Here is a 14,301-nt window from a genome sequence, read left to right on the forward strand (position 1 = left end):
TTCTCAGTCCCCTCTCTGTCACTCTGAGCCTTATTAGTTTCTACTGAAGACAAGTACGGGTCATAAAAATGTTATGTATTTGTAAAAAGGTTATTTTATATAATTCATGTCTGCAGCAGCCGGACACTGGTTTTAAAGTCCTCCTCCCATAAAGCCAGGTTTTTAAACATGTTAAGAAATTAGAAAGGTGAAGAGTTAAACCATCGTTAGGTCGTGAGGGATTTTCTTTTTTTATGACAAACCTTTTGAATAAATAATCTTGAACAGTTTTAGTTGGTGTCCTAATATGAGTTTTATGTCGCCCATGTTCATTCTAACTGCCACTTAGCGCCTAGATCGAGGCCTTATCCAATCATTTTTCCCGGCCTAACACATTTCAAACTTTTTATTAAGGTCCCTAAGGTTGTAGATAGAAGATAATAACAGGTTAACGATGCATCTGGAAAAAGTTATTCAAGTTTCATCAAATCCCGAAGATCGATTCTGAATCCGTCTTCAAACGCATGAAATAGGTTTCGACATTAAATATGAGAGGATGGATCTGACAATGGAAGAAGAAGAAGGTCAAAGCATGACTCTGCTCTTTCTCCCCACTTTTATATCTTCCATGACACATTAACCCCGTGTGACACACGCTCCCTGACATTAACGCCGTCTCGGCCACACTGGCCACATCAACAGAGAGCATGGCACGAGATTTACAAGCGTAAAGTCCGGGGGGGGTGTCATCTGGAGCTTGGAAGTGGCGCCTCCTCTTCCGGATGCCAAGTAACGGCCTTTATGATGAGGTAACACCTTTAAATAAGAAAGACTTATTTAAAAAGTGGGCATGTGAGGCATGAGGGATTAGGTAATATCCTCCACGAGCACACGGCTCCTTCCAGCAGCACAAAACGAGGCTTTTAACATCATTCTGAGGGACTTGTAATCCCAGAGGTCACTAACGATGTTTGGTTAATTGTTGTTGACCTCTCTAGATCATTTCCCTGTTTAAAAAAACAAAGTTGCGTAAACATAAGATGAGGGATCTTATTGAAAGTGTCGTGAAATGACGGTATCGTCTTTCAAAGTTTAAAGGAGTTTCAGCGAAGGAGAAAATCCGCTTTTACACGTTTTTTAATTGCAGGAACATTTATTCACTCGTCATTCTGGCTGAGTGGGCTCCATTAAGATCGTATCAGCGCTCGAGATAAAATATCATTTCCAGACTGTGGGACGGCGCAGGGGGAATGCAGAAACGGAGGGGGGGAGGAGGTTTTGTGATGAGTAGAGCTGCTGTCAAATGTTCTCCCACGTCCCCTGAACGCATCATACCTGCTCACCTCCATTCTCTCAACAGGAAGTCACCGAACTTGAAAAACAACTTTGACCTTTGACCCGACGTCGGTGTTGACACACCAGGTCGAGCTGGACCTGCTCCACTTCTCTTTTCTCTGCGACACAGAAGCGTTTGCATGTAGAGACGTAGGAGTCGAAGCTGCTGCTCAGCGGACAAGAGCTCTCCGCTCGGATTATTTTTGGGAAAGTGAGGGAACAACTGCGGAGAGATGTGGAAAGTTGAATCACAGTGAAGAGGTTTACATGCTGTAAATGAGACACTGGCCCAGTGGAGAGACCGACGAGTTTTTGAGATAACTTGACTAAAAAAGAGTTTAACATCCTGAAGGGCCAGTTCTCCCAAATTCATTTTCCTTCCCATGCAAAATATTTTCTTTCTATCTCTCTCTCTCTCCTCTTTCTTTCTGTCTTACTCTGTCTTTCTCTATTTCTTTATCTCATTTCTTTCTAATCTTTCTTTCTCTCTCCTGTTTCTGTCTTTCTCGCTTTCTGTCTGTTTTTCTCTTCTCTTTTATTTTTATTTTTTTCTCCTTTCTCTCCTCTCTTTCTCTCTTTTCTTACTTTCTTTATCTCTTTCTTTCACTTATTGAGATATGCTATTTTTCTATATTTCTCAATGCAGGTCAATGAAAAGAATCAGACATGTGAGTGTTAATATCTCATGATCTGGAGTTTGTGAATCAAATTGTGTATTTTCTGGGGGGGGGAGGTAATCTTTATTCAGTTGCTGTACTGTAACAAATTCCTTTAATATCAGAATAGATATTTTTCCTCTGTTTCATGTGAGTGGTTTGATCCTGGTGTCTGATCTCAATACATGTACATGCAATATGGTGATGAAATGGCCAGTCAGCCTTGGTGGTGATATGCGCTCTCTCCCAGTTTGATTTTATCTTTTAAATGTTTCAGATGTCTTTCTCTGAGACGTCTTCCACCTCTGCAGCAGAGTGACGGTGAAGGGGTTTGAATTGAAACGCTCACAACGGTTAAAATGGCAGCTAACCTGTTCACGCTCCAACCCAAACTCCTGAACTACGTGGCTACTAAATGTGAACATGGCCAGAAGTATTTCTAAGGATCTTAGAAATAACACAGGGCCGTGAGTACAAATTGTCCTACAGCTCCCACATGATTTTAATAAAAGTAGGGAGCATAAACATGATGTCAGCGGCCACAAATTTATGGTCACTGAGGGGCTTCATCTGCCCAAACATGGAGAGAAAGGAGGCAGAACGTTGCTCCGGAGAGACGCTTGTAGGTTGATTTCCTTCATGCTCTCACACCTAATGGTTTAAATGGGATTTTTTGGGGGGTTTCTCTGGTAAAGATTCACTGGGAAGCTTCCCGCTGATTGTTTCCTTCTGCTATAGTGAATTTGAAAAACTCTTCCTGTTGCCATTGGTTATTTGATTTTGATATTAAAGAGTGGTCGTGTTTATACGTAGGTGAGAACATCTTGGGAAACAGGATTCTGGTTTTAACCGTTGTTGGAGGAAACGGCTCCTAATCCGTACGTGTTGCGAAAAACAGACGTGTCAAACTGACCTTCTGGCATTTGAAGATCAGCATTTCTCACTTACCCCCCCTGAAGGGGTAGGAAACGTGTGCTCCTCCCTCAGTGTGTAGAGTCACTGAGGTATGTAGATCCATCGACACCCTGAGATGAGCTCTGTTTATGTTTGTGTCAGGGCGTTGCACAACCTCTGGCTCCGGGTCGCCAGGTTCACCAACAGTCATGCTGACGAGCAGGCTGAAAAACAGGGCACGCAGCATCATCCGTCTTTTCGAGCAGCCTGCGTGTCACAAGGCCGCTGCAGATGCTTTCACTTCATGAAGACGTCCGTCCTCGTCCCTCAAAGCCTTCGTCTTGAGAGGCTCCCTGAGTGGAGACGACCGGATTTTCAAGAAGTAATTTTCCCTTTTCACAAGAACATTATTGTTTGAAAATAACCAAACTGCATTTGCTATAATGATGAGTGGCTCCCTGTGGAGGCGGTGGTAGAATCCAACTTGTGGCTTCTTGTCGTGACCTTCCTTTAAATTTAGCTTGAATGAAACTAAATGTCTGTCTCGCTGTTTTGTGTGTGTTGCATTTGTTTCCCCCGCGGCTCTTCCTTTCTTGTGTAGCCCTGTTTTTGTTTGAGCTGCACTGTGTGTAACTGTCAGTCGGCCAGCCCACGCCTGATGCTCCTCAGCCTCGGGGTCGACTCTCCTCCTCAGTTGGTTCACACTGCTGTTGACCACTTCAAAGCACAAAGAGTGCAGATCTTATGTGATCTTGTAGATAACAAATCTGAGAGTCGAACCCGTAACCCGTTGGGAGGAGAAAGTTCCATGGAGCAGGGATCTGGACTTGACCACATGGCCGTGGAATGTATCCTTGGTGATAAAAATATAAAATGGAAAAACAAATATTGCTTGTGATGGCGAGCGATGAAAACCAGGAAATCTCTGCAGTTCACAATGTCACGGTGGATTTTCTGTGGACGTCCATATTTGGCTCCTCATGTTCCCAGAGACCGGCAGCTTGTGCACAGACAACCAAAAAAACACAGTTGTCCGGTAGAAAGCTGCTTGTGTTTTAGTATTAAATCCATACGGCACTAAAATAAAAACACTTATTTTATGCATATAAACTCAGACATTACATATTTTAGGGTATTTTCAATAAATTACCATTAATTATCATGTCTGCATTTGTATTCGCTCTTAATATTAGGACAGTATATCCAGATGAATATAGTATATCATATATAGCAAACATATAAATGTAGTATATACACTGTACTGATGAATATATATATAGTGTTATTAGTAGTAGTATTAGTTGTAGTAGAGGTAGTAGTATAAGAAACTGGGCTGTGACACATATTTATATTTTTGAGGTTTGTTATTTTCATTCTCAACTTCACCGTTAGAACAATTAGTGCGCTGAGCTCTCTGATTGGTCGTGAGGGGCAGTGACGTCACGGCCCGAACTGTTGTCCTGGCCGGTTCGGGGTGAGAGACAGAGAGAGAGAGTGAGAGAGAGAGAGAGAGATGGTGCGAGACGTGTGAAGAGCGCGCGGCTCGTGAGAACGCGCACAGTGGAGCTGCCGCCTCGCGCTGCGTGGATGAACTCGCCCTGGTCCCGCACTCAGCGCAGCAGCCCGTCATGGGGGACGGCGGCGCGTCCTCGCCGCTGAACTTCCACAATGGAACCGGGGACGAGCTGCCGGACGCAGCGGGCTCCTCCGCGTCCGAGCAGTGGATGGCGGGACTGAGCCTGATCATGGCTCTCATCGTCCTCTCCATCGTGTTCGGCAACATCCTGGTGATCGTGGCCATCGCCAGGACGCAGAGGCTGCAGACGCTCACCAACGTGTTCATCGTGTCGCTGGCGAGCGCGGACCTCATCATGGGGCTGCTGGTGGTGCCCTTTGGCGCCGCGCTCGAGGTGCGCGGCTCGTGGATGTACGGCTCCTTCTTCTGCGAGTTTTGGATCTCCGTGGACGTGCTCTGCGTCACCGCCAGCATCGAGACCCTGTGCGTAATCGCCATAGACAGGTACGTGGCCATCACCTCGCCTTTCCGCTACCAGAGCCTGCTGACCAAAGCTCGGGCCAAAGCCGTGGTGTGCATCGTGTGGGCCATCTCTGCGCTAGTGTCCTTCCTCCCCATCCTCATGCACTGGTCCCGGGACAGCGTGGACACCGACTGCTACGAGGACCCGGAGTGCTGCGACTTCGTCACCAACAGGGCTTACGCCATCTCCTCGTCCGTCATTTCTTTTTACATTCCTCTCCTGGTCATGATCTTTGTTTACGCGCGCGTGTACCGGGAGGCGAAGAAGCAGCTGAGGAAAATCGACAAGTGCGAGGGCAGGTTTCACAACACGCTGACCGGCCTGACCTCCAAGTGCAAGAAGAGGCCGTCCAAGATCCTGGCGCTCCGGGAGCAGAAGGCTCTCAAGACGCTCGGCATCATCATGGGCACGTTCACGCTGTGCTGGCTGCCCTTCTTCATCGTCAACGTGGTGCGCGTCTTCAGCGCGGCGGTGGTGGATAAGAACCTGTTCGTGTTCCTGAACTGGCTGGGCTACGTGAACTCCGCGTTCAACCCCATCATCTACTGCCGGAGCCCGGACTTCAGGAAGGCGTTCAAGCGGCTGCTGTGCTGCCCGAGGCAAGCGGACCGCAGGCTGCACATCAGCTCCTGCGACCTGTCCCGCTACTCCGGCGGGTTCGTGTCCACGCTGGAGCAGGGCGCGCTGGGGCTGTGGCCGGACTGCCCCGGCCTGGACAACAGCGACAGCAGCCTGGGGGCCACCGCGAACAAGCTGCCTCACTCTGAATCGCAGGTATGAGGGAAACGGGGAAACTTTCGCGGAGGTGGATTACAGGGATTTGTCTCCCTCAGCTTGTGCGTATTTTTGGAGAAAGGTATGCGTAAAAGTTGTACCTTAAAGAAAACAAACATCTGGAGGACACGTTCCCTTTTCCCAGATGAGGACCGACAACCGATCCAAGATGCGCAAAAGTCTCCAAGTCGATTTATGGTGTCAGAGATGATCCACTTTTCCAAAGCGACGTAGACCATGAAAGATCCAGATAGATGGATGCGACGCGTCCTAATGGTTGAATGCACTTTGCCATAAAGCGCACGGACGCTCCAGTGGTTTGCTCCTGATGTTTTTCTTTTGGGGTTTTATTTATGTCTTATTTTATTGGATCAGCGGTTGGGTGATCAATTAAGGAGGCTAATTTATTCAGGAGAAGCGGGTGTCTTATATTCTAAACGACAAGTGAACCCCAGGTCCTGTGATGAGGTTCAGACTCACCTCTCAGGCTCATGAGGAGAAAATGATTGTTACTGAAACCGCAGCAGTGACTGTACTGTACTCATGTAGTGTCACTGGGTGTTTTACCTCACAGCCATCGGCAAGTGCAATTTCTACGACAGATTTGTTTATATTAAACATTTAGCTTGTGTATATATAAATATGTAAAACAAACAACAACAATAGACGTGTATTTATTCCGCGCTGTCTTTTACAACCATGTGGGGCCCTTTGTACATATTGTGGTTTGTGCTGTTCAGTACTGACGTGAGGAATTTGAGCCTCATCCTTTGTCTCGTTCAAGCTTTACCTGCTGTTGTGAGGTGGTTTGTTGACTCCTGTGAAATAAAAGGATGTTTACTGTTTGAGCTTTATTTTGGGGATTTTTATTCTCAAGGGACACTCGAGGTGAATTCCTTCTCGTATCCGCATTCACAGATGTGTTAAAAGGAGGTCAATGAAAGTAGATCTGGGTCGAAACAGCTGGATTTGTGCAGACATGAAAGTGTTTGTCGGTGGGGGTCTGCTGAGGTCAGCTGGGGTCTGGTTGGCCTCTGTGGAGATGGATTCAAACACAGCGGATTGTTTAACATGTGTTAAAACAGTACAACTGGGCTTTTGTAAATCTAGTAAGATTGTTTTTTTATCAAGAATGGTCAAAATGGAACCAGCATTTATCTTTATTTTATTCCTAGGACTGAGTCAAACACCATGGATCCTACACTTCCCATGATGCAAGTGGATTGCACCGTGTCAAATCTGAAGTCTCAAGTCCGAGCTGAGACTTGATCAGAGTCGTTTCAGTTTGGGATTCACATACATTTTTTAAGCAGAATTTAAAAACCTAGATAGATGACATCATACAATTGTTTTGTTCACAAGCTGAGAAGCTTTAGAGCCCGAACAATTTATCGATCGGCCGATAAAAATCGACCGATATGAACCTTTTATAGACATTTTGTTTATTGAAGTTTACATTTTACATTGAAAAAGTTAGTTTTATTAATCCAAGTTCTATATATTTGGGTCTATTTATAATATCTTTTATTTAAAGTTTATTGTCACACTGAACATTCACCCAAAGTCGTCACATTCAAAAACCTGCTGAAATCCAACTGAGCCTCATGCTTTTAACGTTTTTAATTTCAGGTTCAGGTTCAGGTTCACCTCTCGATCACACAGCTTGATGCTGCTTTGTCCACAGAAAATGTTTCAGTAACGGTTATGACAGCCGGCGTTAATGAAGTGGCTCTTACCGGAGAGATATGAACTTCCTCCTGGGGAATATTAATTAGCCCTTAAGTCGGGACGTGTTTAAAACGCATTAGCATGATGTGTCACGTTAATGATGCTCCCCACGGAAGAGCTGAGTCACACATTTCAATCAGAGCAGGAAAAAAGCTGAATGAAAACTGAGCTCGGCTGTTTGTTTGCTAATGAACATTGTTTGGACGTGATTGGCTGAATTAATGCGTGTAAGCGAAACCAAGCTTTTAGAATACAAAATAATAATAATAAAATTATAACTGCAGCCGGGATCACTCTCAGCCTCCTGGCAAACGCCCACGTCGTTATTAGACATTGTTTGTGTTTGGCAGGAAGTTTGTGTTTGGGCAGATCAGCAGTGGACTCACAGATGGAGAAGCTAATCAGCAGCTTTAGGAATAATTGTCTCAAATTGCTTGTGTATCCGTCGACGTTTAAACTGCTGCACATCAAAGTAGAAGAGTTGATACGAACATGTCCTCTGCAGTTGTTGGTAAACACATGGTTTATGTTCTGCAGTCAGTGATTCAACCCCTGGTGAATTATTCGTCAATCCTGTATTTTTATATTTCCTGAACATATTGAAACATGTTCATCCTAAACTACCAAAACATGTGAATATTCCCGAGACAATCAAGCTTACAGGAAATATTCCTTTACCTGTTACAGGCCAAGGTGTAACTCAGGCATTGACCTACACTCAAACCGCCACCAAAACATTTTGAAGAAAGCGGGAAAAAAATCCTGCCCCCTGGTCCAGATCTGCATCTAAATTTAAATATGTTTCTCCACAAAATTTCGTGGAAATCGGTTGTGTGGTTTTTGCGTTATCCTGTTCACAATCAAACAAATTACTTTACTTTCTGCTGTCTTGAAAAATACCAGATGCAACTCAAGGTGCAATCATTTCTCCCAAGAAATTCTTATATTCCCGATTAACCTAACATTTTGGGAAATTCACATATTTTCTGTTTGGTTGAGAGTTAATATCAGCTATCGCTTGGCTCATGTAGCCTATTTCCCTCTGTTTCCAGTCTTTATGCTAAGCTAAGCTAACCAACTTGCTCCTTATTTATTACACATGCACGAGAGTGGTATAAATCCTTCTGTCTGAAAGTTTCCCAAAACGAAAAACAATTCCTTCAACTATTCGACTCTGATGAAACTTGCTCTTATACGGTCAAAGCAATATGGCGTCTATTTCTAAAATAAACAGGTGCAACCCAACCCCCCAAATATAAATTAATATATTCCCACATGTTAATGCGCCAATGAATTAATTCACCAGTGTTTTCACAGCCGGAGTAAATCACTTTCCTTGACTTCCACTGAAAACTTTAGATCCTCTCAGGCAGCAGGTGCGAGGTCTCACTCGGTTATTTAACGTACTGCATCTCCTGCCGTCCACGTCACCGATTCTGTGGCTGCCAGCCGCCGCCTCCTGCTGCCATCTGCACTGGATTCAAAAACCAGCGCAAACATCATCATCCTCAATGAGAATTAAAAGCATTCAGAGCAAGGGACGTCACTTCGACTCTTAAGAATCTCCGCTTCTCCAAAGTGCATCTGTGGAACTCGTGTTTTTTTTTTTTTCAGTGGACGAGCTGCACTGAAGAATCAACACAATGCACGAAACACAACAAGCTCCTCTCATGGACTTTGGGCTTTGAAGAAGGATTGATGGGTAATTCGGCTAATTCCAGTCGAGATCCAGAAGACGCATGTTTGTGAAACACTGTCAAATCTATGCAAATACTGTAATGCTCTCCGCTGGGGGGGTGCCAGGGGAGGGGGGGGGCTACAATCTGCGAGCGAGAAAAACAAAACAGTCTCCCCTGATGGAAAGAACTGTTGGCACCTGGAGACATTTATTTCTGATTGCTCGTGATTGCAACCTTATCAGACCCCAACGGGTAAAAACGTCTGCCGTGGGAGCAGCAGACTGCAGCGTTCACAACCTCTGGATACTTAGAAGTGTTTAGAAACTCTTGTTTGGCCACAAAAGATGAAGAAGAGAAACAAATCTCAGTTTTCAGTTTGAATTAATACAGAGAAAGACCTTTTGTTGAGCAGATCCGAGGCTACGTGACATCTCCGGAAACCTCTCAGCGGTCAAAACATTCATAAAACTCATCTTCCTCTTCGGTTTATAAATGCCGTGTGTCCCTGTAAGGTCTCATTCACACTGCGGAGCCTAAAGCAGGTGCTACACCTCATGTGTCCATCTGTTTGGATGCCCGTGTGAACTCGGAGCGTGGAGGTCTCCATCTGCTGCGTTGGCCAACACCGCGAGCTGCCACGTTCAGTGTGTTCAAAGTTTGTAATGTAGCTGCACTGGTGTCGCACCTGAACGTAGCTTATGCATGATGACGTTAATGGAGTTAGAAACATTTGCAGACTGAGGTACATTTTTTCCTTTTGGTATCAAAAATAGAAGGATCCTCAGTCGAGAGCCAAGGTCCAACAGTTCCCTCATGAAACCACATTTACATTCACTAGATCCAGATTGTTTCCATCAAGGCAGACGGGAGAGAGAAATCAATGGAAATGTTTAAAAGAAAAACCTGTCTCCCACAATGTTAAAGAAAGAGAAACATAAATCTTGGATCCCTGATTCAGACTGACACCAAAATGTTATGGGTTCTTCTTCTGGGGTCATGTCCCACCCCTCCACAAAATAACAGTTTAGTAGTTTTTGCATGTTCCCGTTCACTAACAAACACAAACGCAGACGAAAACATAACCTCCTTGGGGAAAGTTCAGGGAAAACATGACTTTTAAATTCAAGAATTTGGGTTAAATGAATCTGGAAGAGAAATTAACTGATGGGTGGTGCTGCTCTTCTCCCAAAGGTGTTTATACACTAAGTATCTTGATCAGTGCCTGGATAAAAATGCAGAGCTGTGGATAAACTAATCCTTTGTCTCCCCACATGTGAAACTCGCTGGCACAGTCTGATCACTGACGCTGTGTGGCTCCAAAATCCTGCAGCGATCTTCTCTCCTTACTGCACCGAGGGGTTCCAGCCTCATGAATCCTGACCTTTAACTAAATCCTAAACTTTAATCCCCAATAAGCTGATGATTCGGTGTCTGACGGTGCAGGGGTCATTTTTGATGCCTTGAGATTTAGCCTGGATGGGATGTGCCCCAGCAGAGATGATCACTAAAGGAATATTTAACAGATTTCTTGCCTTTTATTAGAATTGAGAAGTTATTGAATTCTGCTGCTCGTCAGTGGTGATGGAACGTCACAAAGCACTGAACTACAGCCAGGTGCATCACTGTTTTGGGTCCCCTGGAAACATTTCCTTATTTACATGTGTTGTGTCGTAAAAGTGATGAAGTTGTTTTCTTAATTTGCAGTGGGTTGAGCTCTCTTGGCCACCGTACGTTTCACCCTGTTTTTAGGGCATCAAATGCTTAACCATGATGTGTTTGGTCCATGTCCCATCCACTAACATTGAGGAGGCAGAGTTTATGATCTGATTTGGCTTCATGTCTGGGGAAACCGTCATGTTGTACATCTTTATATACACCATAATAAAGATGGACGACATGACAGCTCCCCAATAGTGATCCAAAGCGTCCTCTCCATGTTAGCAGATGGGACATGGACCAAACAAAGAAAGTCAAAGTACACGTCGTCTCGTCGTCATATCAATCTTCTCTTCTAACTCTCGGCCAGAGTCCAATCAGCAGCAGATATATTAGGAAGCAGCTGCACTGATGGAAGCAGGACTTGTTCAAACCACTGCGTCTCTAAGTGTCTGAGAATAGAAGGTTTAACTCCTCAGTCAGGTTGAAGACCTCCATCATCACACATGCAGGTATTTTCAGACTCAGATGTTCAGACACAGATGTTCAGTACAAATTGTCTTGTTTTATTTTGCAGCCCTTAATCCTTTAAGTCTCTTTCTTTTATAGAATCAGGTTAACAGTCATGGCCGGATAAAGGCTCCTTCACAATAACATTGGGGTTTTCAAAGTCGTCTGAGAAACCGGCCTGAGTATAAAAAGAGGGAAATTGCCCTTTGGCAAGTCCGCCAGCTGATCTCTAACCGTCAAGGCCACCGTGTCACGGCAGTAAAACATCACAGGGGTACATCAGATTCCTGAGTCCTCCTCAGCCTCCTGCAGCGCTTTCATGTAGACGGAGCACAAGTGGAGAAAAGACGAGGTTTATTGGAGCAAAAACACCAAAACAACAGTCTAATAACATTCCACTGTAAGTAAAAGAATTTAAAAAATAAATAAAAGTCCTTATTCTGTATAAAAATGAATGTGAGTGACATGTTATTGTTACTTGTTCAGTCCAGTGCTGTCACCAAACGTTGGGTCGGGCCCACGTCCAAAGGGTCAAAGTATAAATCTGGGGCCGATGGTAACTGGGGCAACAACCAGGCAGAAATAAAGTTCTGACCCTCTTTGATATTTGCTTTCTTGAGCTGTTTTCAGACGGTTCTTGTGAATCCAATCACAAGAGCATTTCTGCTGAGCTCTGCATGACAGTCTGTGGCCGGAGGCATTATGTTTTCGTGTTGTACGCTTGTCTTGTGAACACTAATTACACACAAATTTGGTACAAGCATTAACTCAGACTCGACGAGGAGCTGATTCGATTTTGGTGGTCAAAGATCAAAGCCCAAGGCCGATGTGACCTCACAAAACACTTTTTTTGTGTTGTGAACGTGATATTTCAGGAACACCTCCAGGGAATCCGTTCAAATTTGGTACAGATGTTCACTTAAAGTTAGAGATGATCTGATTTGATTTTGGTCAAGTTCATGGTAATGTGATATATCAGGACCACCAGGCAATTTTATTACATGCACATTCATTCACTTGGATTCAAGAATCACCTGATTAGAATTTTAAAGTGCACGTTAAAGGTTACTCTGACCTCACAAAACTATTTTTTTTGCCTTGTGAATGCATAATCTTAAGAACCACTCAAGAGAATCCTGTTAAATTTGCCATAAACGCTCAATTAGACTCTCGGATTAACTGACTGAATTTGGGTGGTGAAAGATCAGGTCATGGTGGCCTCACAAACCCTGTGGTTGTTTTATCCTGGTGTTTGTCCCAAATCTGAATAACCATGAGTGGACGGAGGAGGAGGAGGAGGAGAAGGAGAAGGAGGAGGAGGAGGAGGAGGAGAAGGAGAAGGAGGCGGCGGAGGAGGAGGAGGAGGAGGAGGAGCGGTTCTGACTCATTCTACAGATTTTGTCTGATGGGTTAAACCAGATGGACACATGAATATTCTCAATTAAAAACATCTATTTCTGTGCACAGCGTCACCTTGTGCCGAAATTAAAGGACAATAAGTGGAATGTAATAATCCTCATTACTGAGAGCCATTCATATTCACATGTTATTATCTTAATGCTGCAGCTGTAGCAGCGCCTGTGTCAGGGAGGGAATATAGCAAACAACAAACAGACAAGGGCAGCAGAGGCTTGTTATCTTTACACCTTGAGAGCTGCTGTGATGCTCGCCGCTGCATCTAAAGGACACAGGCGATGCTTTATGAATTCAAGGAGGTGGTCATCGGGGCTGATAGGAGAATCCGCTATCACAGAGCTAAAAATAGTCTGTCGGTAACCGTTGGCCTGAATTGGATATTTGAACGTGCAGCGAACCTGCTGTGTGCCGCGGTGCCTGAAGACAAAATGAGAAAATTCAGCCATATGTGACGAGAGAGTTCAAGAGGAATAGAAGTCTTATTTTGCTGCTAATTTATGTTTCTTGTTTTGTTGGTGACAGTTAGTGTAGGAGGGTGGGGGGTGTGTGTGCGTGGGAAAGAATAATAGAGAAGCTCATGCATGTGTGCAGAATGACAGGGTGACTATGGGGAGATTGTTCAGAAAAAACGATAGTTTTATTACTCTGGATCCAGAAGAAAGGACACGGTAAGCGCACTAAATCCTCCATGTGAACTGGAGCTGAAACAAGTCTTGTGAGGATTTGCTGCTCTTCTTTGTGATATCAAAACAGAATATATTTCCATCTTAGACAGTTTAAGAAACTGCGAGCAAAATAATTGACTTATTAATGGACTTAGAATTGCCTCCCTGTGGTTGTACTCCTCTGCCAACCAGTGCACTTCAAGTCTACATACATTTCTTTCAGACTCATATGTACTGTGACCTTTGACCTTCGACCAGTGAAATCTAATGAGTTCATCTTTGAATCCAAGTGACCACTGGTCAAAATTTGAGGATATTCCCTGAAGGCAGACTTGAGATTTGATGTTCAAGAGGCCGGAAACGTGACCTTTGACCATAGAAATCTAATTGGCTCATCTTTGAGTCCAGTACATTTGCACTAAGGTTGAGGAAATTCCCTGAAGTTGTTCTTGAGATCTTGCATTCACAAAACCAAAAACGTGTTTTATGAGGTCACTAACCTTTCGTTACCCAAATCTAACCAGTTAACCTTTGAGTCCAAGTGACAACTGGTCAAATTCAAAGAAATCCCCTAAAGACAGACTCGAGATTTCATGTTCAAGAGGCCGAAAACCACAACCTTGACCACGAAAATCGTATCTGTTCATCCTGGAGTCCAACTAAACTTTTAAACCAAATCTGTAGAAATTCCCTTGAGGAGTTCTTGAGACATCTTGTCCACAAGAATAGGACAGAGGGGCAGAGGACCTAAGAAACATCCTGTCTCCGGCTGCTGGTCGTCCTCATCACAGACGCGTAATAAAAAGAAAATCGTGGATATTCACAGCCCTGATGTAAACATTTCCACTTTTCTATTTATACATTTTATTGAACTCCAGTGCTCTTAGTAAACTAGGTTACTCATGTAAGAACGATGCCTTCAGTGACATTAAAATGAGGGAAGTTCACCTTTGAGTTCTTTCTGCCTTGG

The 14,301-nt window shown here is 44.2% G+C and overlaps 1 protein-coding gene across 1 annotated transcript; it reads left to right on the forward strand.

The window, feature by feature from the left end:
- The first annotated feature begins 4,388 nt into the window (after positions 1-4,388).
- Positions 4,389-6,525, forward strand: adrb1 (adrenoceptor beta 1). The gene has a single exon (XM_035145374.1). The coding sequence runs from the start codon at positions 4,493-4,495 to the stop codon at positions 5,681-5,683; it is 1,191 nt and encodes a 396-aa protein (XP_035001265.1). The 5' UTR covers positions 4,389-4,492; the 3' UTR covers positions 5,684-6,525.
- Positions 6,526-14,301: the final 7,776 nt, after the last annotated feature.

Source organism: Hippoglossus stenolepis, chromosome 21 (assembly GCF_022539355.2).
Source record: "Hippoglossus stenolepis isolate QCI-W04-F060 chromosome 21, HSTE1.2, whole genome shotgun sequence".
Taxonomy (NCBI): domain Eukaryota; kingdom Metazoa; phylum Chordata; class Actinopteri; order Pleuronectiformes; family Pleuronectidae; genus Hippoglossus; species Hippoglossus stenolepis.

What these genes read in the sequence shown, in the direction of transcription:
- adrb1 (XM_035145374.1), top strand. Translation starts at nt 4,493, where the DNA reads ATGGGGGACGGCGGCGCGTCCTCGCCGCTGAACTTCCACAATGGAACC.